Genomic DNA, 23,919 nt, shown 5'->3' with positions numbered 1-23,919 from the left:
AAAAGGGTTCAACATTAAATATTATGTGGTCACTAATTATTCAAGAATTAAATTAGAATGTTTAATTATTTGAATAATTATAATGATTGTATGATTATGGTTTGAGAATCATCACCAAGTTTAATTATATATAAATAACGTAAAGTGAAAGAGATTACGCACCAAAACTCTTGGAACGTATACACCTTGAGTATGAACATATGTGGGTAGTTATGGGGTTTTATATTTAACCATAACTTCTACAAGGAGTACAGGACGCTATATTTTCCTTTTATAATTATTATGCGCAGGAATTCTGCCACCTATGAGTGGTTCTTTGATACTAGCACGGTTAACTCTCGTGTTAGTACCCCTTTTTGGGACAGGTTAGGGGAGAAACCTATTTGATGCATAATCAATACTAAATAAATTATTTAGTTACTTAGTTGAGAATTTTTGTTGTATGTTGTGTGCTAGAAAACAGGTGCAACATGGTAAGTTGTGTGTTGATAGGTAAAAGCATGTTAGTGTGTTTAACTACGCTTATGTACTCATATTTGCACTGGCCTTGTCTTTACCTTGGCCCTATGATGACCCATTTTTAATGGAGAGTAGTGGAAACAAGTAGAGAGAAGTTTTTCAGGCGATAAAGCATATTCATGATGGGCATTGAGTAAAGAGCGAATCATGCTAGTTTCTATTAGTTTATTATGTGTTATTGTTTTCATTATTCTATTATGCTATGTTTGTGAGACTGACACAGAGGTTTTGAATTTGGTTTGGTTTTGTTAAGGGCCTACAATGGTTCCAAGTTGTAGGTTTGACTTTGTTTTACTTTGGTTGACTTTTTAAGTTGAGTCGTTTTAAATATTTTAAAGGAGAGTCTTCCGTTGTGTGTCTTTAATAGTTGCCCTAGCCGTTTTCACAGTGACGGTAATATCTTAGATTTTCCTATTTAAAGTTTTAAACAGGGTAAAACAAGTATTTTAAAAGAAAGGAATTTCTAGGGTGTTACAGGGGTGACTCAAGAAATTAATGTGAAGAGGGTCCTAAAAAAAAAATCAAGCCTAATGTCAATCGTAAGAAACTTAGGGATAATGTTAATGTAGCAATGGAGGATGCCTTGGGTTACAATGAGTGAAGATTCCAAGAAAAAGCTTGAGCTTATCGAGAGAAAATTTAATGACAATGATGAAGGTGGGCATCAGTCCAAGAAGGATCATGATTTGCTCATGGAATGTGTAGATGCAGTAAGTGCTCTTAAGGAAATTGATGGAGCTTTATTTGCAAAGGCAGCTAAACTAATACATGCATGATGATCCATTGTGATGTTTCTTAGATTTCCAAATGATAGGAAGATAAAATTTGTGCTCAACCTTTAAGCATTATCTCGTTTTTCCCCTTAAATATGCATGTTTGAGTATTTAAACTCAATTTAGATCTTATCATAAGTATACTTTTTTTTGGATTTTGTATCTGGATATGATTTAATATGAATAATAATGGTGATTGTGGTTGAATTTTTTTTATTTTTTTATTTTTTTTATCATGTGCACTGATAATATTCTTTATGCTTGCTTATAACATTTATATGTAAAAATTTCAGATATTTATGGATTTCGACATTGAAGATATTTTATCGGGTTTTGACAAGGAATATTTTTAACAAAAATATTGACAATTTATATTAACTTACAAAATAGCAGGTTCCTTAAAAAGAAACCCCGTTTGCAAAGAATTTCAAAGTTAACTGGCTACCAATATGTCCTAGAACTGTTTAACGGTCATCTAATGACATGTTATGATTTGATTCAAGTGACTCCATAGATCTTTATTAGCTTGTGTGAAGAATTGAAAAAAAGGGAAAAGTTGAAAGATTCCAAAATTTATATAGATTCAAGAACTTGTTGCAATGTTTCTTCTTATTATTTATCATAATTCAAGGCACAAACTAATAGCTGATAGATTTCAACACTCCTTAGAATCTACTCACCGCCATTTTCGTAAGGTTTTGTATGACGTTGCATCATTGTTGAAGCATTGGATTGTTCCTCCGACATTTGATGAAACATCTCTAGAAACTAAAAATAACCCAAGATACTATCCAATTTTCAAGGTAATTTTTTGTATTAATTTTTAATTTTTACATTTTTTACTAGAATTTTTTTACATATTATCTATGTATTAATGCATATAGTATGTAGTTTGAATTTAACGATTTATTATAGAATTGCATAGGAGCTATTGATGGAACTCATGTATCAGCACGTGTGCAACAAGATGATCAAATTCTTTATCATGGAAAAGAAAAAAAGCCTACGATGAATGTAATGTGTGCTTGCTCATTTGACATGAAATTTTACATTTGTGATGGCTGGATCTGTTATCTAAATTATTGACTTATTTGAACGCATAATACTAAGTGATTACAATCTATGCATGCAAGGGAGGTAATTTCCTTAAAGATTTAGATAATACTAAGTGATTACAATCTATGCATAGATTGTAATCACTTAGTATTATGTGTTGAAATAAGTCAATAATTTAGATAATAAATAATTGACTTATTGAAACCTATTAAATAGTGATTATCTAATAGATCACATTTTTGAACTCACCATGTAATTTCTATTAATACATTCTTAAAGGATACATCAAAGTTACAATGATCTATATGAATACATCATGAACTTATTTTCCTTTTGACACACTACAAGTATCTTACATATGCAACTTAATATGTCTAATTTGCTATGCAAACTTACATGTGTAATGCCCACTTATAATTGCTAACTAATTTATGTTTGGGGTAATTTTACCCCGCCACGTGGTCCAATCAGAGGATGACACGTGTAGCCCCCAGGATGGCCCAAAGTGGACCTATTCCTGCTTGACACGTGTCACTCCAGAAACTTGGGGAAAATGGCGGCCTTCAGGCCCAAATCCCAAGAAAGCCACCCACCAATGATAAGGGTTCAGTGACCTAATCAGGGGCACAAATCTCGAGTACCCTATAAATAGGGAGATTCCCCTCTTTTGGAGGGCACGTTTTACCATTTATTACAAACTGTCCCTATGATAGAGACATCTGAGCTTGGAATCCGAGCAGATACCCACCTAAATTTCTGCACCTTTTTCTCTCCCTTCAAGTTACTAACTTGTTCGTCGGAGGCGGAGCACCACCCAACCGGTGTCTCCGTTTGTTTTGCAGGTACAGGCCGCACCGGACCAGTCTTTGTGTTGTAACTCTCCCGAGGGACAAAAATACCCAAAACATTTGGCGCCGTCTGTGGGGAGATTACCTCAAAGATGGTTCAAGAGTCTGTACCACCTCCTAACCATCTGAGCGATGACCCGGAAGTTTTTACAGACCAGGAAGATGAAGATCCTCAGGTCGAAACCTATACGGCCGATGATGGCTCTCTGATAACCAAGCGCATCCGGCCCAGAGAGACTCTGGAGCGGGGTGCCTCCCAGGCGGGTGCAAATCGACCCCTTGGGCAGCCGGAAGGGGAAACCCATACGACAGTTGGATCAGCACCTGTCTCCCGAGACGAACTCATGAGATTCATGACAAGTTTCAAGGGTGAAATTAAAGAACTGATAACTAAGAGCCGGGCTGGCCCAAGTAGGGGTCAGACGGTCAAGAAGACTCCTCTGGAAAAGGGGAAGTCAGTCAGAGATCGGCAGCCCACTCCTCATCCAAAGGAGAAGGCAGTCGGGACCATTGATTGGTCCAAAATTCTTCTTCCTAAGAGGAATACCAACAATACCCGCCGGACCCAGCAGCCGGAAGGAAGTAAAAAATCAACTCTTGATGCTCAGGAGATCATCAACCGGAAGAGAAATCAACAGTTGTCTGAGTCGGCTTCTACGTCGAATTTTCTAGACAGCTTCAACAATACTTCTGCAGGGAATGCACTTTCCTTGCATGAGAGTCAGACAAGCGGTAATACCGTCCACTCTGGCCCTCAGATGATCGGGACTGCACCATATGTACCTTCTCAGGTCTACGGTCAGTACCCACCTTACTATATGCAGCCAGCTTTTTTCGGAGGTCAGGCGGCATATCACAACGTCCAACCTCTGAACTGGCAGCTCCGGCTGCTCAAGCTTGGTGAACAACCCTCTGCGTTCGCCAAGAATATAACCGAGGCGGCTCAGCCGTCCAAGGTTAAGAATGTGTTGGTGGGCACCTATGATGGTACCACCAGCCCAGAAGACCACCTGATGGCATACACCAACCTCATGTGTTTACAGGGTTGGGACGATGCCTCCTGGTGTCGATGTTTCCCGGCTACGTTGAAGGGCATTGCCCAACAATGGTTTGGCAACTTGCCAGCCGGTTCAATTGGCTGCTTTAAGAAGCTAGCCTTCTTGTTTGCCACCAACTTCTCCATGAACATCCCTGCTAAGAAAATGAGCCTTGATTTGAGCACCGTTAAGTAGGGTGAGAGAGAAGGGCTACGCTCATATGTCAGGCGGTTCAACCTTGTTAGAATCCAAATCCAAGGACTGTTTGACGAGGTAGCATTTACAGACTTTTTCAAAGGTCCGAGAGACGGGTCAAACTTCAAATTTGACCTCGTCAGAAAAGGGGCATTCACGCTACAGGCGGCCCTGAGGGAGGCGGAGAGCTATATTCAGGCTACCGACCTCTTCACGCCTAGTGGTCAGTCAGACTCTAAGAAGTCTGACAAACAAAAGGAAAGTCGGTCTGCTCAGCCGGCCAACAAGAAAGAAGAGAGCAAAAAGAGAAAAGAAGTCTGGGCGGTTAGTGATTCTGACCAGCCGTCCCAAAAGAAAAAGAGAGAGTTTAAGCCGAACGTCCCCAAGTACGAGTTTAACAAAGACTGCAACTCCATCCTCATGGAGGTAAAGGACCAGAAGTCCATTGACAAGCCGAATCCAATGAAGAGTTCCGTTCAGTCATGGAACAAAAATAAATTCTGTCAGTTCCATGAGGAGGTTGGCCATGACACCAACGACTGCTTCAGTCTTCAGCGGGCGTTGGACCGTCTGGCTGACAAAGGGTTGTTGAAGTCCTACATTTCTAAGTCCCCAGCCAGGGCAAAGAAGAAGAACAAGGGTCAGTCCTCCAAGACTACCCACCAGCCTGCTAGTAGCTCGGATACCGACAAGGAGTCGGTCTACATAATAGCAGGCGGGTTCTCATGTGGTGGCCCTACCATCCGGGGCACCAAGATCCTTCTTCGAAAGATGGACAAAGATGATGATGAACAGGCATCTGCAAGCTCCTCCTTCCCAGACGTCCTGATCACTGAGAAGGACAGGGTCAATGTCCGCCGTCCGCATGATGACCTGGTCGTCATTGAATGTAAGGTTGCCAACCAGCTAGTTGAACGGATTCTTATTGACACCGGAAGCTCATCAGACATCATCAGCCTCCGGTGCCTGCAAAAGCTGAAATACAATGACAGCAGCATGCATCCGGTTACCCACCCCTTGGTTGGTTTTGGGGTGGAATGGTTTACCCAGTCGGAAGGGTTGATTTACCAATCCGGCTGGGTGAGAAAGGGAAAGGGCGACACATGTTCGTCAAGTTCTTGGTCGTTGAGGAGTTGACCGCCTACAACAATATTTTGGGCCGGCTAACCCTCAACGAAGCCAAGGTGGTAATCATCCCTTCCCTTGTTCTCATCAAGTATGAGAGGGGTGACGGCTCTGTTGGTTCCTTGAATGGGGATCAGAAGATAGCCCGGGAGTGCTACCTCTCAGCCGTCAAAGATACTGTGGCCCCAGATGGCCAGGAACCAATAGATCTTAACAATGTTAAGGATGCCGACCCATTACCCGCCCCACCAGCAGTCGGGAAGAAAAGAAAGGCACCTCTGCTAGTGGAGGTGAAGAAAGAGAAAAAATAGCAATCATTGACCGGTGAATGGTCAGACGAGCTCCGTCCCCAACCGGCTGATGAAAACATTGATCTCGCTCTGGATGACAGCCGACCAGAGCGTACTATAAAGGTTGGGACGGTTGCTTATACTACTCTGGGTGCAAGCTTGCACCTTTTGCTGAAAGAATTCAAAGATATTTTTGCCTTTGAAGTGGAAGAGATGTCAGGCGTCAGCCCGGATCTCGCTGTCCATAAACTCGCCGTGGACCCCGAAATGAAGCCCATCCGGCAAAAGAAAAGAAACTACGGCGAGGAAAGAAGTCAAGCGGCAGCTGCCGAAGTCAAAAAGCTGCTAGACGCCGGGTTCATTCGGCCTTGTAATTTCCCCGACTAGGTGGCCAATGTGGTCCTTGTTAAGAACCGAATGGGACCTGGCGCATGTGTGTTGATTACACAGACCTCAACAAGGCGTGTCCAAAGGACAGTTACCCGCTTCCAAAGATCGACAGTCTGGTCGACTCTACAGCCGGTCACGCCTTGATGAGCTTTATGGATGCTTATTCTGGATTCCATCAGATACCCCTCTGGAAGAAAGATCAAGAGAAGACGGCCTTCGTCACTGATTTGGGGTTATTCTGTTATAATGTGATGCCGTTTGGCTTGAAAAATGCGCCTGCCACTTTCCAACGGATGATTAATACGGTCTTAATTAATTTAATTGGGAGGAATGTGGAGGCGTACATTGATGACATGATAGTCAAATCCAAGTAACAGGCGGATCACCTTTCTGATCTCCGAGAAACGTTTACCACCCTCAGGCGGCATAAGGTCATGTTAAACCCCAAGAAATGCGTCTTTGGTGTTGAGTCTGGGAAGTTTCTCAAATTCCTGATGGATCAAAGGGGGATAGAGGCTAACTCCGAAAAGATACAGGCGGTGATTGACATGAAGTCACCCCGTTCTGTCAGGGAAGTTCAGAGACTCACTGGTTGCCTGGCCGCCTTGGGGAGGTTCCTCAGCCGGTCAGGCGACAAGTGACTTTACTTCTTCCAAGCAATCAGGAAGAAGACCAGGTTTGAATAGGGAGACGATGCTGAGACGACATTCCAGAAGTTAAAAGAACACTTGCATTCTCTACCTAGGCTGGTCAGTCCTTTGCCTAGGGAGACGTTGTACATGTATTTAGCCGTCTCAGATCATGCTCTCAGTGCCATTCTCCTTGCTGAGCGAAACGGCGTTCAGCTCCCGGTTTACTTCATTAGCCATGTTCTCAAACATGCTGAACTCCGGTACCCCATGGTTGAAAAATTTGGCCTTGCTTTGTATATGGCATTCAAAAAGCTGAAGCCTTACTTTCTGGCAAATCCGGTGGTGATTTACACTGACCAGCCACTGAAGCGGCCAATGTCCACCTTGGAGTCATCCGGGAGAATGTTGAAATGGGCTATTGAAATGCAAAGTCTTGAAATCACTTACGAACCAAGAAAGGCAGTGAAAGGCCAGGTGTTTGCCGACTTTATTGTTGAAATGACCCGTCCGGTGGCTCCGGATAATCTTAATCAGGTTTGGAAAGTGTATGTAGACGGGAGCTCTACAAAGAACGGCTGTGGTGCAGGTGTAATCTACGAGTCTCCTGAAGGGGACATATATGAGTATGCACTACGGTTTAAGTTTCAGGCCTCTAATAATGAGGCGGAATATGAAGCCCTGCTAGCCCGACAGTATAGAGTACTGACCACACTGAGGGACAGGCCCTGAAGCGAAGGACGGGAACGAGCGCCGGTATCCGTATGTGTAAGGCGGCAGGGGCAATGAAAATTGACGCCTACTCTAATTCACAGTTAGTCGTTAGCCAATATGAGGGAAAATTTGAAGCAACTCATCCGGCTATGATCAAGTATCTTCTGGCGGTCAAAGAGGAGGCTGGGTTACTTGAAGAGTTTCACTTGAATCAAGTACCCAGGTCGGACAACAACCAGGCGGATGCATTGTCAAAGCTGGCATCTTCCGCCTGCCATGATACGCCTCGGTCAGTCTTCTGGGAAGTTCTTGAAAAAAGAAGCATCTATGAAGACCCCATTGGAATTCTTGACCGAATCTCTACCTGGATGGATGGCATCCGGGCCTACCTTTCAGACGGTACACTTCCTGAATCGCCACAGGAGGCAGCCGTCATGAAGAAGCGAGCTGCAAGCTTCGAGTTGAGAAACGGAGAACTCTTCAAGGCGGGGCTATTGAAGCCTCTGTTGAAGTGTGTCACCCTAGAAAAGGGGAAGAAAATTCTCGAAAACTTGCACTCGGGATTCTGCGCCTCCCACATAGGCGGCAGGTCCCTAGCCGTCAGAGCCAAACGACATTATTTTTGGCCCACTCTTGAGGTAGACGCCAAGGAGTTGGTGAAGAAATGTGACAAGTGCCAAAAATTTGGCAAACTTATTCACCGTCCGGCTACTGATATGACGGCCATCCATAGCCCAATCCCGTTTGCAAAATGGGGCATGGACATTTTAGGTCCTTACACGCCTGCACTAGGCGGAAAGCGCTACATCTTGGTGGTTGTGGATTATTTCACCAAGTGGGTGGAGGCTGAGGCGGTTATGAACATCAAGACCTCAGACGTAATTTCCTTCATCTGGAAGAACATTATCACCTGGTATGGGGAACCTATGTCTATGGTGTTCGATAATGGTCTTCAATTTGAGACGCCTCAGCTCAAAACTTGGTTGGGAGATCAAGGGATCTCAAGCTGTTTTGTATCAGTCGGTCGACCCCAAGCAAATGGCCAAGTTGAAGTCTACAACAAACTGATCTCAAACGACATTAAGAAGAAAATTGAAAAAGTCGGTGGCTTGTGGGCAGAAGAGTTAATCCATGTCCTATGGGCCATCCGGATAACAACAAAGGGGGCAACCGGTGAAACCCCATTTCTTATGGTTTATGGTGCTGAAGCCGTCTGGCCCATTGAACATTACGAGCCGACTCTCAGAGTCATGCTATATGATGAAGAGGCAAACTGGGAAGCAATGCGCCTGGCATTGGATTCACTCCCAGAACGCAGGGGCAATGTCGCCTTGCGTCATGAGATTTACCGTCTGAGAATGACCAGAGCTTACAACAAGAAAGTACACAAGCGTCCCTTGAAAGTTGACGACTTAGTGTTACGGAAAATGGAGGCAACCGGTGGGGCCAATGAACTGGGAAAGCTAACTCCAAATTGGGAAGGCCCCTACCGGATTTATGAAGAAGTAAGAGACGGCACCTACCGCCTGGAAACTCCAGACGGCAAGTGTCTGCCTAGAACTTGGAATGTAGACAATTTGAAAAAGTATTACTTCTGAGATTTGTAATGTTTGTAAACAAGAAGTATATTAATGAGAAAGTGCCTTTTGTTTTCAATTTTGTTTGTGTTTTGTACGCCGCCTGAAGCAATGCTCAGACGGTCATTTGTTAAACCTTCTAAGTTTGAGACTTGGAAAAGAAATTAAACGTTTGTATGATGAGAGGCCAATGGCCAGATAATTAAGCTAAGCACAAAACCGCTAGTGGCTATACAGCCGGTCTCAACCTAGACCAGAGGCCAATGGCCGGATGGCTGCTTTTTCACAATTTCGACTGTCCCAACATGGACAAAGGCATCCGGCGACACCCCTCCGGGTGCGATCGTCGCAGAGAGAAGCCAACCTGCTTACTCTACGTACCCATGCAGTCGGCCACAATTAGGTGGCCGAATCGATCCATCCATAGCCGTCTAAAGAACGACTAAGTTTTCGGAACACCGGATGTCCTAAGACATCAGTCGGTGACCGACCGAAGTTCTTACTTAGGCTTTTCATTCCAAAATTGCACAGACTCTCCCATTGGGGCAAAAAGAGTTGGGCAATGGCTATACAACTGTCTTGAAAAAGACATGAGGCCAATGGCCGGATGGTTATACAATCTTGTAAATTCGTCTGCTCCAATATGAAATATGGCGTCCGACGACACCCCTTCGGGTGCAATCGTCGCAGAAAGCACTCTTATCGTTTACTTTACGGTTAACTCGTAGCCGCCTGACCGAGGTAATCTAAAGAACGGACAAGTCTTTGGGAACCGGATGACCAAAAGACATCAGCCGGTGACCGACCGAAGTTTTTTCGTTTTTAAGTTGCACCAATTCTCCCGTTTGGAGCAAAAGAGTTGTGCAATGGCTATGCAATCTCTACCTAGACGGACAAACACCGTCTGGTTAGTGACTGGAACGCCTGTTGGTGTTGTGCACTTGGTTTGGGGCAATCACTACTGTGATTGATTGACTTACAAACGCATCATTCTCTTTGCAGCATTAGACGTTCCCAAGTCAATCAACCAACTCCATTTGAAACCAACCACACAGCCGTCCAGGGGCAAGGACAGCCGGCTTTTGATAAGTTAGGCAAAAAATCGCCGCATGCTTCTGATAAGTTAGGCAAAAATCAGGCATATACGCAAAAAAGGCATATACGCAAAAATGTAAAAAACGAAATCCAAATACAAACGCAAAATGATCAAAACCGACTCAGTCGGTGCATTCATTAAAAGTCCACCCAACCAAACGGTTGTAGTGGATCAAAATGTTAACCGGACTCCGTCCTGGAGAAGAGAGAAATTGTTGATTAACCTGGCTCCTCAGCCGGTAAATACAAGAATACTCGGCACGCAGGCCGGAAAAGCAAGTTTTTGGCATACTGCCGCAGATAAAAGAAATAAAAAATAAAAAAGTTGGCATACTGCCGCTGAAATCACTTCTGGCCCACAGGCGGCTCCTCCTGGTCCTCCTCTTCCTCATCATCTGAGGGAATCACATGTGCTTGACCAGGACCGGGTAGCTCAGGCGCGGGAAGCTCCGTGTTGGCGTTGGCCCAGACGGCGATGGACTCAGGCTTTGGCTCACCTTTCTCTCTCAAGTACACCACGTCTTCGGCGTACCTGTGAGCCAGTGCCCAGACGCCATAATCCTTGTCTGGGTACAAGGCAGCCCAGATGATCTTCATTCTGGCGTCATTGTCAGCATCGCTTTTAGCAACCAGGCGGTTTTGCTCTACTCCAGAGTTGCTGTAAAGTTTATCCGAGCCTGGGCAGCCTCCTTCTCCAGCTTCTGAACCTTGGCTTTCAAGTTGGTGTTCTCTTAAAAAACACCTTGGAGTGTGCCAAGGTCCGCCTGGGCCTTCTTGAGCGCCTCGTCAGCCTTCTTGAGGTCCTCTCCGCCTTTTTCTGAGCCTCCTCCGCCTTCTTCTGAGCCGTCTCTGCGTCGCTCACCCGCTGGTTGGCCGTCTTCAGATCCGCCTCCAGCTTCTGGATTTTCGACGCCTGTGTCATGGTGATTGCTTTAGTTTCAAGTTCATTTACGATAGTGGAGGATTATAAAGCAACATTATCAGCGTCTGTGGCGGACTTCTTGGCCTTTTTTACCTCTTCCCGTTTGCGGGTATAAGGACGCTTGAGCCCGTCTACCCGCAGCAGAGCCTGCAAAAGCAAATCAAGTTAGTATTGCAGGCGGAGTAAAGCACTTAGAAAATTTTTTCAAGTATCTTACCTCAGCCAGAAGGGACAGGATTCGTTCCAGATTGAACGTCTCTATCCCAGGGATAGCGTCCTTGTCCTTCCTGCTCACCGCCTCCAGCATGGCCTTAGCATGCCTCTGGACGTCTGGCCAGCGAGGAGATTGATCTGCACCATAATCAACAGGTGATGAGTGCGAAATTAAGGCAACACCTATCTGTTATCGACCGTCTGAGGATGACGTCTGTTGGGAGTGGGATTTCACTCGCAAAGGCCACCCCAACTCAGGCGGGGATTCAAATGGTTTCTTACCTTCAGAACCGGCCAAGCGGAAGCCGCTTGCAGGCGTGGTGAACCCCCCGATTGCTAATAGGGGGTTGGCGAGGTCGAGGCCCAAACTGCCGCCTATCCTCTCATTTCGCCCCCCCTATCCGCATTTGATTTTTCCCGGCTGAGGCGCCAGGATTCATGGCGGAGCTGGATTTTTTGGTCTTGTTGGGGGTGGAGGCGGATTCATCCCTGGCCCGTTTGAGATCTTTCTCAAACGTCTTGCTCTTCCCTACCTCTCCTCCTTGTGAAAATAACAAAGTTAAAGTTAGCATCCGGAGAAAGTAAACCTTGAGGCCAACCTAAGAAAGAGTCAAGCATTTTTTACCTTGGCCCTGAGCGCGGCCTCCTGTGTTTCCGCAAGCTCCTTGCGGATGGTTACAGAGGACCGCTTGGGTGTCTTCTCGGTTGGCAACATGTTCAAAGCTTCTTCTGCAAAAAGAAAAACGTTGATCAATATATCATCAAGCAATTTTGATGCAAAAGTACTACAGGCGGATGTGAACTCAGGCGCATACGTTTGGTAAATATCTTTCCTAGCCCGCAGGCGGCTAAGAAACACTCATCCCTGAACCAGGCGCTCTTAGGGATCCAGTTCTTGGGGACTTTTATTGTCTCCCCGGTTGACAAGGTTGCGTCTGTGAGGCCGAAAAAGTCTGCCTCAATTATTTTGTCGAAGTCCTAATTTGGGATCTGGGGAAGACAGCACTTCCGGCCCATCAGTTCGGGCTTCTTATTGTATTAGCGGAACTCATAGTTCTCCCGCCTGCTAGGAGCCGTCAACAGGTAGAACCTGTGCTTCCAGCCGTCAAATTTAGAGACCTTGTCTAAGGTCATCATGTATTGGGGATACGTGGTTAAAGTGTACCACGCCCTCCAGCCGCCTGGGCTTCGGCTAAGATAATGCATCTTAGCAAAAGCTTCCCAGCCGGGATGGAGCCCCTGGATTTCGCAGGCGGCAACATACCCCAAGATGTTTGCCCAAGAATTGGGGGTAAGTTGCCAGACTCCGAGGTCGTAGCCTCTCAAGATTACCTTCACCGCCTGGTGAAGGGGAAAGCGAAGACCGACTTTGAACGTTGCCTCATAACAACCGAAGTAGCCGTTGGCGTTCTGTTGATCGTCTTCCCAGGCGATGGTGTCGTTCTCAGGCGGCACCCTGATTTTGTACCCGTCTCCTAACGGGTGCATTTGTTTAAACCTCTCCAAGTTGTCCTCCATGTGACCCCTATCTTTGGCTGAGACGTGGATTTTGAAGGGGTCGTCCTTCTCACTCCACTTCTTCCTCTCCTCCTCCTCACTATCTACAAGCGGTGGCAAGTCGTCACTGCTCTCAGAAGTGGAGGCGGAGCTGTCGCTCTCCGTCTCCTCCTCATTTTGTGAAAAAGGAGCTAAGACGCACTACAAGAATCAGGTCAAATACCGACGGAACGGTTCCGAAGGACCCGAAAATCCGTCGGAAAAATCAAAAGTTCCGACGGATTTATTTTCCGTCGGATATTTCCGACGAATTATAGCATTCCGTCGGAAATTTCCGTCGAAATAATTGGACGTTCCGACGGAATAATCCGTCGAAAAAGGTCTTTTCCGACGGAAAATTATTCCGTCGGAAGTTTTTCGACGGAAAAATCCGTCGGAACATTTAACTATAAAAAAAAAGATTTTTTTTTTATAAACTTCCTAACCCTAATTCCCTTTCTCTTCCGCCCCTTTTCTTTTTTCCCTCTCTCTCTCTCCTTTCTCTCTCCTCCTCCTCCTTCTTTCCTTTCTTCTGTTCCTTGTTCAGCGAATTCTCTCCTCCATTCCTCTCTTTTCTTCTTCTCTTTCTTTTCTCCTCTTCATTTTCACCCCCTCTTTCTTCTATCACCACCAATAACATCTCTGCCATCCCCACCACCGTAACAACGGCGACCACAACAACGACGACCACAACCACCGTGCAACAACAACGACGACCACAACAACACCGGCAACGCCCAACATCAATTGTAGATCTAGTTTAAATTTAGGTTAGATTGTAGATCTAGTTAATTGTTTATGTAATTGTTTTATTTTGTAAATTTTATTAGATAATTGTGTAATTATATAATTCGTTTAATTTTTGTTGTGTAATCATCGTTTTTTTCAATTTTCTTTATGAAATTCTTGTTAAATATGTAGATCTAGTGGTTTTTTTCAATTTTATTTTCTTAATTTTCGTATTTTGTGTTAATTTTCGTATTTTTGGGTTGATTTTCGATTATGGGTTATTTTCTAACCCTAATTCCCTTTCTCTTCCGCCCCTTTTCTTTTTTCCCTCTCTCTCTCCTTTCTCTCTCCTCCTCCTCCTTCTTTCCTTTCTTCTGTTCCTTGTTCAGCGAATTCTCTCCTCCATTCCTCTCTTTTCTTCTTCTCTTTCTTTTCTCCTCTTCATTTTCACCCCCTCTTTCTTCTATCACCACCAATAACATCTCTGCCATCCCCACCACCGTAACAACGGCGACCACAACAACGACGACCACAACCACCGTGCAACAACAACGACGACCACAACAACACCGGCAACGCCCAACATCAATTGTAGATCTAGTTTAAATTTAGGTTAGATTGTAGATCTAGTTAATTGTTTATGTAATTGTTGTATTTTGTAAATTTTATTAGATAATTGTGTAATTATATAATTCGTTTAATTTTTGTTGTGTAATCATCGTTTTTTTCAATTTTCTTTATGAAATTCTTGTTAAATATGTAGATCTAGTGGTTTTTTTCAATTTTATTTTCTTAATTTTCGTATTTTGTGTTAATTTTCGTATTTTTGGGTTGATTTTCGATTATGGGTTATTTTCGATTTTTTTTTTTGTTAAATTTTGTGTTTTTTTAAGGTTTATTTTTGGAGTGGTGGTGTTTGAAGGTGGGAAGGGGCTAGGGTGGGTGTCGGTGGCGGTGTTTGAAGGTGGTTTGGTGGCTGGTGTGGGTGTCGGTGGTGTCGGTGGTGGTGTTTGAAGGTGGGAAAACGATTGCTGTGGGTGTTGGTGGTGATGTTTGAAGGTGGGAAAAGGGTGTACAGTGGGGTCTGTTCGTCTGGTGGTGCAGGGTGGTTGCTGGTGATGTGGGCTGGTGGTGGGGTGGTGCGAGGCGTTTTTTTTTTTGTTTTTTTAAAATAATTTTCCGACGGAATTTCCGTCGCAACATACCGACAGAACTCAATCCGTCGGAAACTTGCGACGGACTTTCTAGGGCCTGAAAATATTTTCCGGCGGACTGAATTCCGTCGGAATAGTGTTTCCGACAGAAATTCCGTCGGAAAAAGCCCATTTTCCTACGAATAATTTTCCGACAACTAGTTCCGACGGAAACGAGTTTTCCGACGGAAAACAGGGTGTTTCCGACGGAAAATTTCCGTCGTTATTTAGCTGTTTTCTAGTAGTGACGGCTTCATCGCCGCCTTGGTCGCATTCTTCCAAAAACGAATGTGCGGGAGTTGAAGGGGCACGCGGAGGGGATCTCTCCAGAGTCGTCTGGTTTCTTTGACCAGGCGCTTCTCCCTCAGGCGTTTGGTCGCCTGAGCCCTCGCTTCTGTAATCCGGATCGGGGGCCGTCTGCATAGTCCGAGCCATTGTGTCCTGCACAGACACGTAAATGGTCGGAATCCAAGCAAAAGGGTGGTCCCAACACCCCGAGACGGCACTCCCAATCCTAGACTCAGCCGTCCCTGGTGACCGGCTGGACTCTAACCTAGGCTGTGCTGTGTGTGTTGGTGATGCATCCATTTATTGCAAGAAATATGTACAAGCGGTGAAACATGAAAAAGAGCTGAGAGAGGCAGAGACGGTACCTTTAGATTTGATATCTGAAGATAAACGGGTCCGGCTGGGTTGACGAGAACGATTTTTCTTACTTGCACTTGACTCAGACGGATGACTTCTGCTCTCTCAAAGTTGTCACTCTTGAAATTTTTTTGTAAACGTACTAAAATTATGAGGGTAAACGACTATATATAGAGGGTAAATGCGGGGGCATCCCCGTAATTTACTCAGAAGTTGAACGGTTACTTTTTGGCGGTAAAATTAACACCAACCGGAGCGTGACACGTGTCACAGATGCCACACGGCGTGCCACGTCACATCTGTGAGGGGCAAATGTTTAGGGTAATTTTACCCCGCCACGTGGTCCAAACAGAGGATGACACGTGTCAGCCCCAGGATGGCCCAAAGCGGACCTATTCCTGCTTGATACGTGTCACTCCAGAAACTTGGGGAAAATGGCAGCCTTCAGGCCCAAATCCCAAGAAAGCCGCAATGCGGCGCAGCCCACCAATGATTAGGGTTCAGTGACCTAATCTGGGGCACAAATCCTGAGGACCCTATAAATAGGGAGATTCCCCTCTTTTGGAGGGCACGTTTTACCATTTATTACAAACTGTCCTTGTGATTAGAGGTGTACATAAACAGGACCGGACCTGAAAACCGACCTGATCCGGACCTGTTGGGACCGGACCTGACCCGGACCTGTAGATTCAGGTCCGGTCCCGGTCCTTAAAATTCAAGGTTTCCGGTCCCGGTCCGGATCAGGTCCAAACCCGGGGTTTTCAGGTCTGGACCTGAAACCCGGTAAAAATGTATTTTTTTAAAAAAAAAAAACTTTTTTTTCCCAATTATCAAAACAAGAAGTCAGTTCATTTCTAACCCTAACTTAATCAATCACTCCCTAACCCACTCAGCCAACACAAGTCACACAACACACTTACAAACCCACTCCCTCACGCTGCACACTCCTCTAGCGACCACTGGATCGCGCGACTCTAGCAACCCCAGCCACTAGAACGTGCGACTCTAGCAACCGCAACCACCACATTGCGCGACTCCAGCAACCACAGCCACCAAAACACGCGACTCTAGCGACCGCAGCCACCAGATCGCGCGACTCCAGCGACCACAGCCACCAAAACACGCGACTCTAGCGACCGCAACCACCAGATCGCGCGACTCCAGCGACTGCAGCCACCAGAACGCGCGACACTAGAGGCCGCAACCACCAGATCGCGCGATTCCAGCGAACGCAGCCACCAGAACGCGCGACTCCGGCGACCGCATCCACCAGATCGCGCGACTCCAGCGACTGCAGCTACCCAATCATACACCAATCGCCCTCTTACTCGCTTCACGATCTACCCCGACCTTCCTTTGCGACCATCTACTTTGAAGGTGGTAGATCTGGTGGTTACTGTTGTCTAGTATTTTTGGTGTTTGGGAATTGGGACTTTAGTCAATTTATACAATTTATGTAGTATTCATGATTGATAATATCAGATTTTATGTTATTATTTATTTTATTTTTTAAATAAAAAATCAAAAAATAAATAAAAAAACAGGTCTATTCAGGTCCGAACCCGGACCGGACCTGATTTTTCAGGTCTAACCCGGAACCGGACCTGTTGAATCAGGTCCGGTCTCCGGTCCTCAAAATTCCCTGATTCAGGTCCCGGTCCCAACAGGTCCGGTCCAGGTCCGGTCCGGTTTTGGACCGGTGTACAGCCCTACCTGTGATATAGTGCTTCCTAATTAGCATCTTCGATTTGATTAACAACGAACCAAATTAGTAACATTGAAAAGTGAAATTAGCAAGGAACGACTAGTATACATGAATTTTGCCAAGCAACCTATCCAAACGGGTCATGAAAACTTGGGTGGGTATAATCTTAAACCCTACTTCTAAAACACCATCACTCCATTTCCAAAACCCTTCCAATCTCTCTCCTCTTCTCCCTTCTTCTTCCTCCTCTGTACTCCATCCTCCGTAACCATGGCAGAGCTTCAGACGTTCCCCACAAAACCCCGCCTAAAACCCACCTCCAAAAAATCCAACAATTCCCCAGAATCCAAATTCTGGAAATCCTTCAAAACCCATGAAATCTCAGGCTTAGTTTCTTCAATTACCTCCATTGATTTCTCCCCTCAGTCTCCCCACCATTTCGCTGCTACATACGGTGCTTCCCTCTCTTTCTTCAACCCCCACCACTCCTTTTCACCTTCGGAGCCTATCAATACTATCCGCTCCTTTAAGGACACCTCCTACTCCGCCTCGTATCGTTCCGATAGCAAGCTCATTGCGGCTGGTTGCCAATCTGGAGTAATTCATGTTTTCGAGGCGAAAACCCGAAACGCTCTTCGTCAATTGAAGGGGCATTCCAGGCCTGTGAGGTTAGTTCAATACCCTAGAGTTGATCGTTTGCATTTGTTTTCTGGTGGTGATGATTCTGTTGTTAAGTATTGGGATGTTGCAACTGAAACTTCTTTGTGTAATTTTTTGGGTCATAAAGATTATGTTAGAAGCGGGTCTGCTTCTCCTGTTGATGATAAGTTGTTTGTTACTGGGTCTTATGATCATACAGTTAGGGTTTGGGATGTTAGGGGTTCTAAACTAGGGTCATCTGCAATGGTTGTTAATCATGGAAAACCCGTCGAAGATGTTACATTTTTGCCTTCTGGTGGGTTGATTGCTACTGCTGGAGGAAATGTGGTCAAGATTTGGGATGTGATTGGAGGTGGGAAATGTGTGTATTCGATGGAGAGTCATAATAAGACTGTGACGTCGATTTGTGTTGGTAAGGTGGGTAAGGATAGTGGGGAGGAATCTGATCAATATCGTCTTTTGACCGTTGGGTTAGACGGGTATTTGAAGGTGCTAGATTACTCGAAGTTGAAGATTACGTTTTCTATGAGGTTTCCTGCGCCTCTGGTGTCGGTTGGGTTCTCCCCTGATGGTTCGACACGGGTTATTGGAACCTCGAATGGGATTATATATATGGCAAAGAGGAAGAAGGAGAAAGTGGAAGAACGTAGTGTAGGAGATTTTGTTGGATTTCAGTATAGGGAGGAGCCGCGGAAGAGAGTGTTAAAGCCGTCGTTCTTTAGGTATTTTCATCGAGGGCAAAGTGAGAAGCCCAAAGGAGGTGAATATTTGGTATTAAGACCCAAGAAGGTTAAGTTGGCAGAGCATGACAAGCTATTGAAGAAGTTTAGGCACAAAGATGCTTTTGTAGCCGTTCTTCAGAAGAAGAATCCAGAAAATGTGGTTGCTGTGATGGAAGAATTGGTAGCAAGAAAGAAGTTGTTCAGATGTGTGACAAATTTGGATGTTCAGGAGCTTGAACTGCTGTTGGTGTTCTTGCAGAAGTATACAACTCTTCCAAGGTATGCTGGTTTACTGATACCGTTTGCCAACAAGGTTATTCAAATGCGAGCTGAGGATATTCGAGGTTGTGATGGCCTTAAAGCTCAACTAAGGAATTTGAAGAGAACTATTCAAGAGGAGCTGCGGATACAACAGTCATTACTGGAGATTCAAGGAATTATATCCCCCTTGATGAGGATTGCTGGGAAGAGATAGTGCTTGTTGCCATAGTATTGCTTTCACAGCTATATGTTAATTACCTCTTACCAGAAACCATACTTTTAGTGGAGGATATGATCTTTAGCACATTTTTACTTTTTATCACCATGTTTACATTTTGTAGAGGATAGAATCTTGAGCACATGTTTAGTAGTGGATAGAATCAAGTGCTGAAACTACATTTTGGATTCATGATCTCCTTTGTTCTTGGATATCTGCTCAAGTTAAAATTTTGGTTTCGAGAAGTCATATGTTCTTTTGTACTAGTTTTGCTCCAATTATTTTTGTTGCCTTGAAATGAGAAACTAAAAAAGTATTTTACTTTATTTGTTGATGGCACTCTTCTTGTGTTATATTCAAGTTTACATTATTGAACATTGCCTTCTTTTAGTCTAACACTTTAACCTGAACCACTATTATTTATTTATTTATCTATTTGTTTTAATGTTTGTGCACTAATCGCTTTGACACTTCTGCACTATCTTTGTGGTTTATATGGAAGAATTTTTTTTTTGTGTGGGGTCTTATTACATTTGTCTCAATGGATACTTTCAAAGCATCAACTTAATCTTTACTTGTTGGAATTAAATATATTAGTGGTCAGACTTGTGAAAGCTTTTAAAGCAAACTGACTAAACCAAAAACAAAAAAGAGTATTACCTATGCATTTGTCATTTGTTTTGTGTATGTGTGAAAGATTGGGAGCAACTCGATTTTGATTATATCAGCTGCATTTTTGAAGAGTAATCAAAGCTGTCATTTTAACATTTATTGCTTCACTGGGAGCATAAAATTTCATGTTTGTAAATAGTAAGAGGACATTTGTGGATTCTTTCTAAGTTTCTATTGTTTATTGTTTTATTTCTTGTACCTTCCCAAATCCCCTTCCTTCCTCCCTCCCTCCCTATATTTATATTCTTTTAAGTTATCAAGGATATTGTGTTTGTTTTTAGTGTTCTTGCAGCCAGGAGAAACAGAGGACAAAAAGCAATAACTGCCGCTTTCTGTAAAGCTAGCTATACTACAGCAGCGGGTCTTTATATATTTGGGATTTCGTTCTCTTAAAATGATTGTGTGCTGATATGTTTTGGACTGAATTGAAGCATGGTTTTAAATCTTGGATGCGGTCATGATCATGGTAACGGTTGTGGAACCACTTTTGTAGGCAATTTGGATGGTTTGCAGCGGTTGCAAGCTTGAACCTTAAAAAAGTTGTCAAGGTAAGCTCAAATAACATTACAGTGCAGTCACGAATCTCATGTTGCAGTCAGATGTAACACCATGATTTGAAGTCCATGTGACCCAATGAGAATGAAAAGCAAATGTACTTTTTTGAAATATGGACAAACGGCAATTTAACTGATTTGCATATTCCAGTTTTACACGAGGAAGTAAAAAACTTTAGTAACTTTACAAATATCTCACTCTAGGATACCTGAATATTGTATATGAGTATGACCTTTGAGGTCCTTCATATTACAGAAAATTCATACTGAAGCTGTATGCATGTACAGCTTAGATGTATTTGCAACAATGTTTGCATGAGGAGCAATTGATGAAGTTGAGAAAAGTTATGCTAGTGGGCAAAGCTAAATTGGCTGTTTGGTTTTAACATACAGTGTTTGCACCTTTATAAAATGTTGGTGTCTTCAAAAGCTAGCTATTCATTGTAACCAATTGACCACGCCCAGGGTTGTGAAAATCAAATGCCAGTGCTTCAGTTTACCTTGAATATATCTACATGATTTTTATTTTACCTTCTTCTGGTGCCTGAAGTGAAGGGACTCTGACTACAGTATCTGGTATGAATTATTTACATTTTATTTTGTGCACTTCTGTATTGAGTTTCAGTGTTGATGATTTCTTCTATGATCTTAGTGACCTTACCTTATGACTATTGCAATTTATCTTGAATACCACGATAAGGGGTAAAAATTCTAAAAGAAAGTCATGAAAAAGAGCGTGGGGGGTCTGATCAATTGTATTACCAAAAAAAAAAAACCCAATGCAACATGACTATTCAGCTTGAAAAATCTCTAATTGTCTCTTTCTTCCCTTTTTTTCCTCATCATGTCATCTTCAAAATGAACCATAGATTATTATCACACACTTAGCTACTTACGTGTGCCATTATAGAACAATAAAAAAGATTCAATTAGTATTATTGTTTGGACTACAGAGCTGTGTTCATTGATGTCATGTGGCAGCAAACTTCATAATTTTATTCTTGGGACATAATTGTTAACTTCCAGCACCATGATTTTGTACTATCCTTCTTTCCTGCTTGAGTGTGAAACTCTTGTTTTTCAGGGATCATGCTGGTGGAAAAGATTAAAGAAGAGCTGGTTTATTGAATCAGGATTTTAGTGGTTTAGTTGATGATGTGAAAGGATGCACTGAGTTAACTCGTCAGGGTCTATTTCCAAGAAAAGGGAGGGTGGTGGACGAGTGCGCTTCTATCATTTTGCTGATGAGGATGATACTGAGGATTTTCGACCTGGGTACAATTTTGATTTTGATTCCTGAGAAAGGTTTGCTCTTAATTAATAATTTAAGGCTTGAATCTGACGATGATTTTGAGAATAACAGTTAGTAGTTTCATGCTTGAATTTGCTGTATAATAAGTTGCTGCCATATGTATTCCAAATAGTTTAATGGGCCAGGCTGGGCCATATGACCCATGCGGCCATGCCTCGATCCGGCCTGTTTAACAAACAAGTTGACCCTGACCTAGCCAGACCCTTTACCATCTTATCCAACCCTACCCTGACCAAGCCCGTTGAACAGGTCTAGAAAAGATCATGTTGGAAGAGGCTTTTAAAAGTCATAAAAGACTAATCAGAAGTTGGAGAGAGTGGAGATTGAGATAAGGGTAGGGGAGACAGAAAACAAATTTAGCTTGATGGATAATGAGTTGCATCCATTGATTCCTTTTATGTTTCCTTTGGTATTGAAAAATTATTTTAACCTCCAATTATCTCCATTCCGCTGTATTTCACTCAATTTATTTCATCTTTTCTCCTTTTCTTGTATGCTTTGATTATTATCACAGTAGCTATTCTTCCTTTGGTTCTATATTCTCCTGATGCTTGGAAGTTGCTGCTTCCCTTCTTATCAGGTTATCAGCTTCCCTTCTCTCGTCCATTAAAGCAGCTTCTGAGGTTTTTTTTCTTTTTATTTATTTATTTATCGAATATCACTTTCACACTCTAGGGTTTAGTTTTACACTAATGTTAATTCAGTTATCAATTTATTCAATTTAGGTTTCTTTTAAGGTGAATTATTAAACTATTAGCTATTATTTATTTTACTTTCCCTTTTAGCCAATTTTGTTAGATGAGTTGTAATTGTGATGATTTTACTCATGCTCTGTAGTTGCACAACACATTTACTGTTGATTGTTTAAATGCTGTAAGTGCATATTAGATGCTTCTGTCCCTAGGATAACAGAATTACACAGGCTCATTATTAAGTATTTTGGGCAGGTTGAGAATTCATTGAGATTCATGTTATGTAGGAGGCTTAGAACTGCTGGAAATGGGGACAGAGCAAGCTAGTGGTGTGCCAAAGCATGGAATTGCCTCAAAATTCCTGCTGAAGCGCATCCTCTGCCTGGGGAACCGACTGCATTTGCATCCACCATCAGTTATCATGCTAAATTTTGTCCCTTTTATCTCACCTGTCACGTGTGAGCCAGAGCAGGTTTTTTATGCCACTGCCGAGAGGGTTTGGGATCGTCTTATTCAGGTTCCAATTTTAATACCTAAGCTTTCATTTCATTGGTAGAAGGATCATTTTGTGACTGATTAAGGTTTCCTTTGCAATGAGTTTGAGTTCGTTATTTATAACGGATATGTTGAGCTGAACTTAAATGTAAAGTAAATATTGAAGTATCTTAGCAATTTGGAGTAGTGTTGCTAGCAGACATATAGTCGTTTGACCGATGTGTTTCTGTTTTCTTGAATCAATATTCAAAGTTGTAATCTTTTGAATATTTTAAGCTGTTTGGATTTAAATTAGAAATGGGTTGTAACACACTCCAATCCTTGGTCGTTGTGTAAAGTTAAGATTTACACGCTCTTGGTTCTTGGTGTCAGACTCCGGTGTTCGTACAATGTCGGTTTTTTGGGTATCTAACGTTGTTAATTGAGACGAAAGAAGAGTCCAACCATGTAAGTTTTTGTCCACTTAACAATTTTAAGCTTTCACTTTTCTGTTATGTACAAGTTTCTCGTTTATAAATTTTCCCTCCTAATTAAGTAAACACAATTATTTTTTTGATAATTTTAAGCTTTCAATTAGGTTCCAATCACTTTTCTGTTACTTTTGTATGATGCTGTCTGTCATCTCTTCTTTAATTTTATTTTCATCATGCATTTTGTGGCAATATTTCGGCATTTTTTTCTGGATTCTTTACTGAGAAAGCTAGTCTTGTTACTTTGTTAGGGATGTGGTTGGGGGCTCTAAAATTTAATTTTAGAATTCTGGCTATTCTGATTTTGGTTGTTTTGTGTGGTAATCTTTGTTAAAGTCATGGAGGGCCCTGGGAACATATATTCTTGGTTTTGACTTTTGAATATTGTATATATGGCATTGTTTGTATGAAATGTGTTTTTAATTTGTGTTTTAGTGAGCCTTTTATTCTCATTAATAACCATCTATAGATCCATAAGCACTATCTAACATAGATTGGGCACAACACCAACTCAAAGCTAGATTATCTGCAATAGGCTCTTGCAGTATAAATAGTTTTGTGCTTATATCTTGTATTGTTTCTTTTATGTGATGTTTGTCGACTTCAATTTTTGAATAGTGGAAGGAATTGATTTCTTCACAAGCTTGCTTTGATGCATGCATAGCATTACCTT

At 43.0% G+C, this 23,919-nt stretch overlaps 1 protein-coding gene and 1 long non-coding RNA gene across 2 annotated transcripts; both read left to right on the top strand.

Annotated features, from left to right (window-relative positions):
• The first annotated feature begins 609 nt into the window (after positions 1–609).
• LOC110738937 lies at positions 610–2,687 on the top strand. The gene is made up of 2 exons (XR_002514683.1): positions 610–2,095; positions 2,208–2,687. It is a non-coding gene; the product is annotated as an uncharacterized LOC110738937 (long non-coding RNA).
• Positions 2,688–17,275: 14,588 nt separating this feature from the next.
• Positions 17,276–19,377, top strand: LOC110739003 (protein SLOW WALKER 1-like). Its single transcript, XM_021919456.1, has one exon. It carries the CDS (start codon positions 17,462–17,464, stop codon positions 19,046–19,048), a length of 1,587 nt encoding a protein of 528 aa, XP_021775148.1. The 5' UTR covers positions 17,276–17,461; the 3' UTR covers positions 19,049–19,377.
• Positions 19,378–23,919: the final 4,542 nt, after the last annotated feature.

Source organism: Chenopodium quinoa, unplaced genomic scaffold, assembly GCF_001683475.1.
Source record: "Chenopodium quinoa cultivar QQ74 unplaced genomic scaffold, ASM168347v1, whole genome shotgun sequence".
Lineage (NCBI taxonomy): Eukaryota > Viridiplantae > Streptophyta > Magnoliopsida > Caryophyllales > Amaranthaceae > Chenopodium > Chenopodium quinoa.
The sequence above is the reverse complement of the archived record's forward strand: the minus strand, read 5'-3'. Positions and strand labels throughout refer to the sequence as shown.

What these genes read in the sequence shown, in the direction of transcription:
- LOC110739003 (XM_021919456.1), top strand. Translation starts at nt 17,462, where the DNA reads ATGGCAGAGCTTCAGACGTTCCCCACAAAACCCCGCCTAAAACCCACC.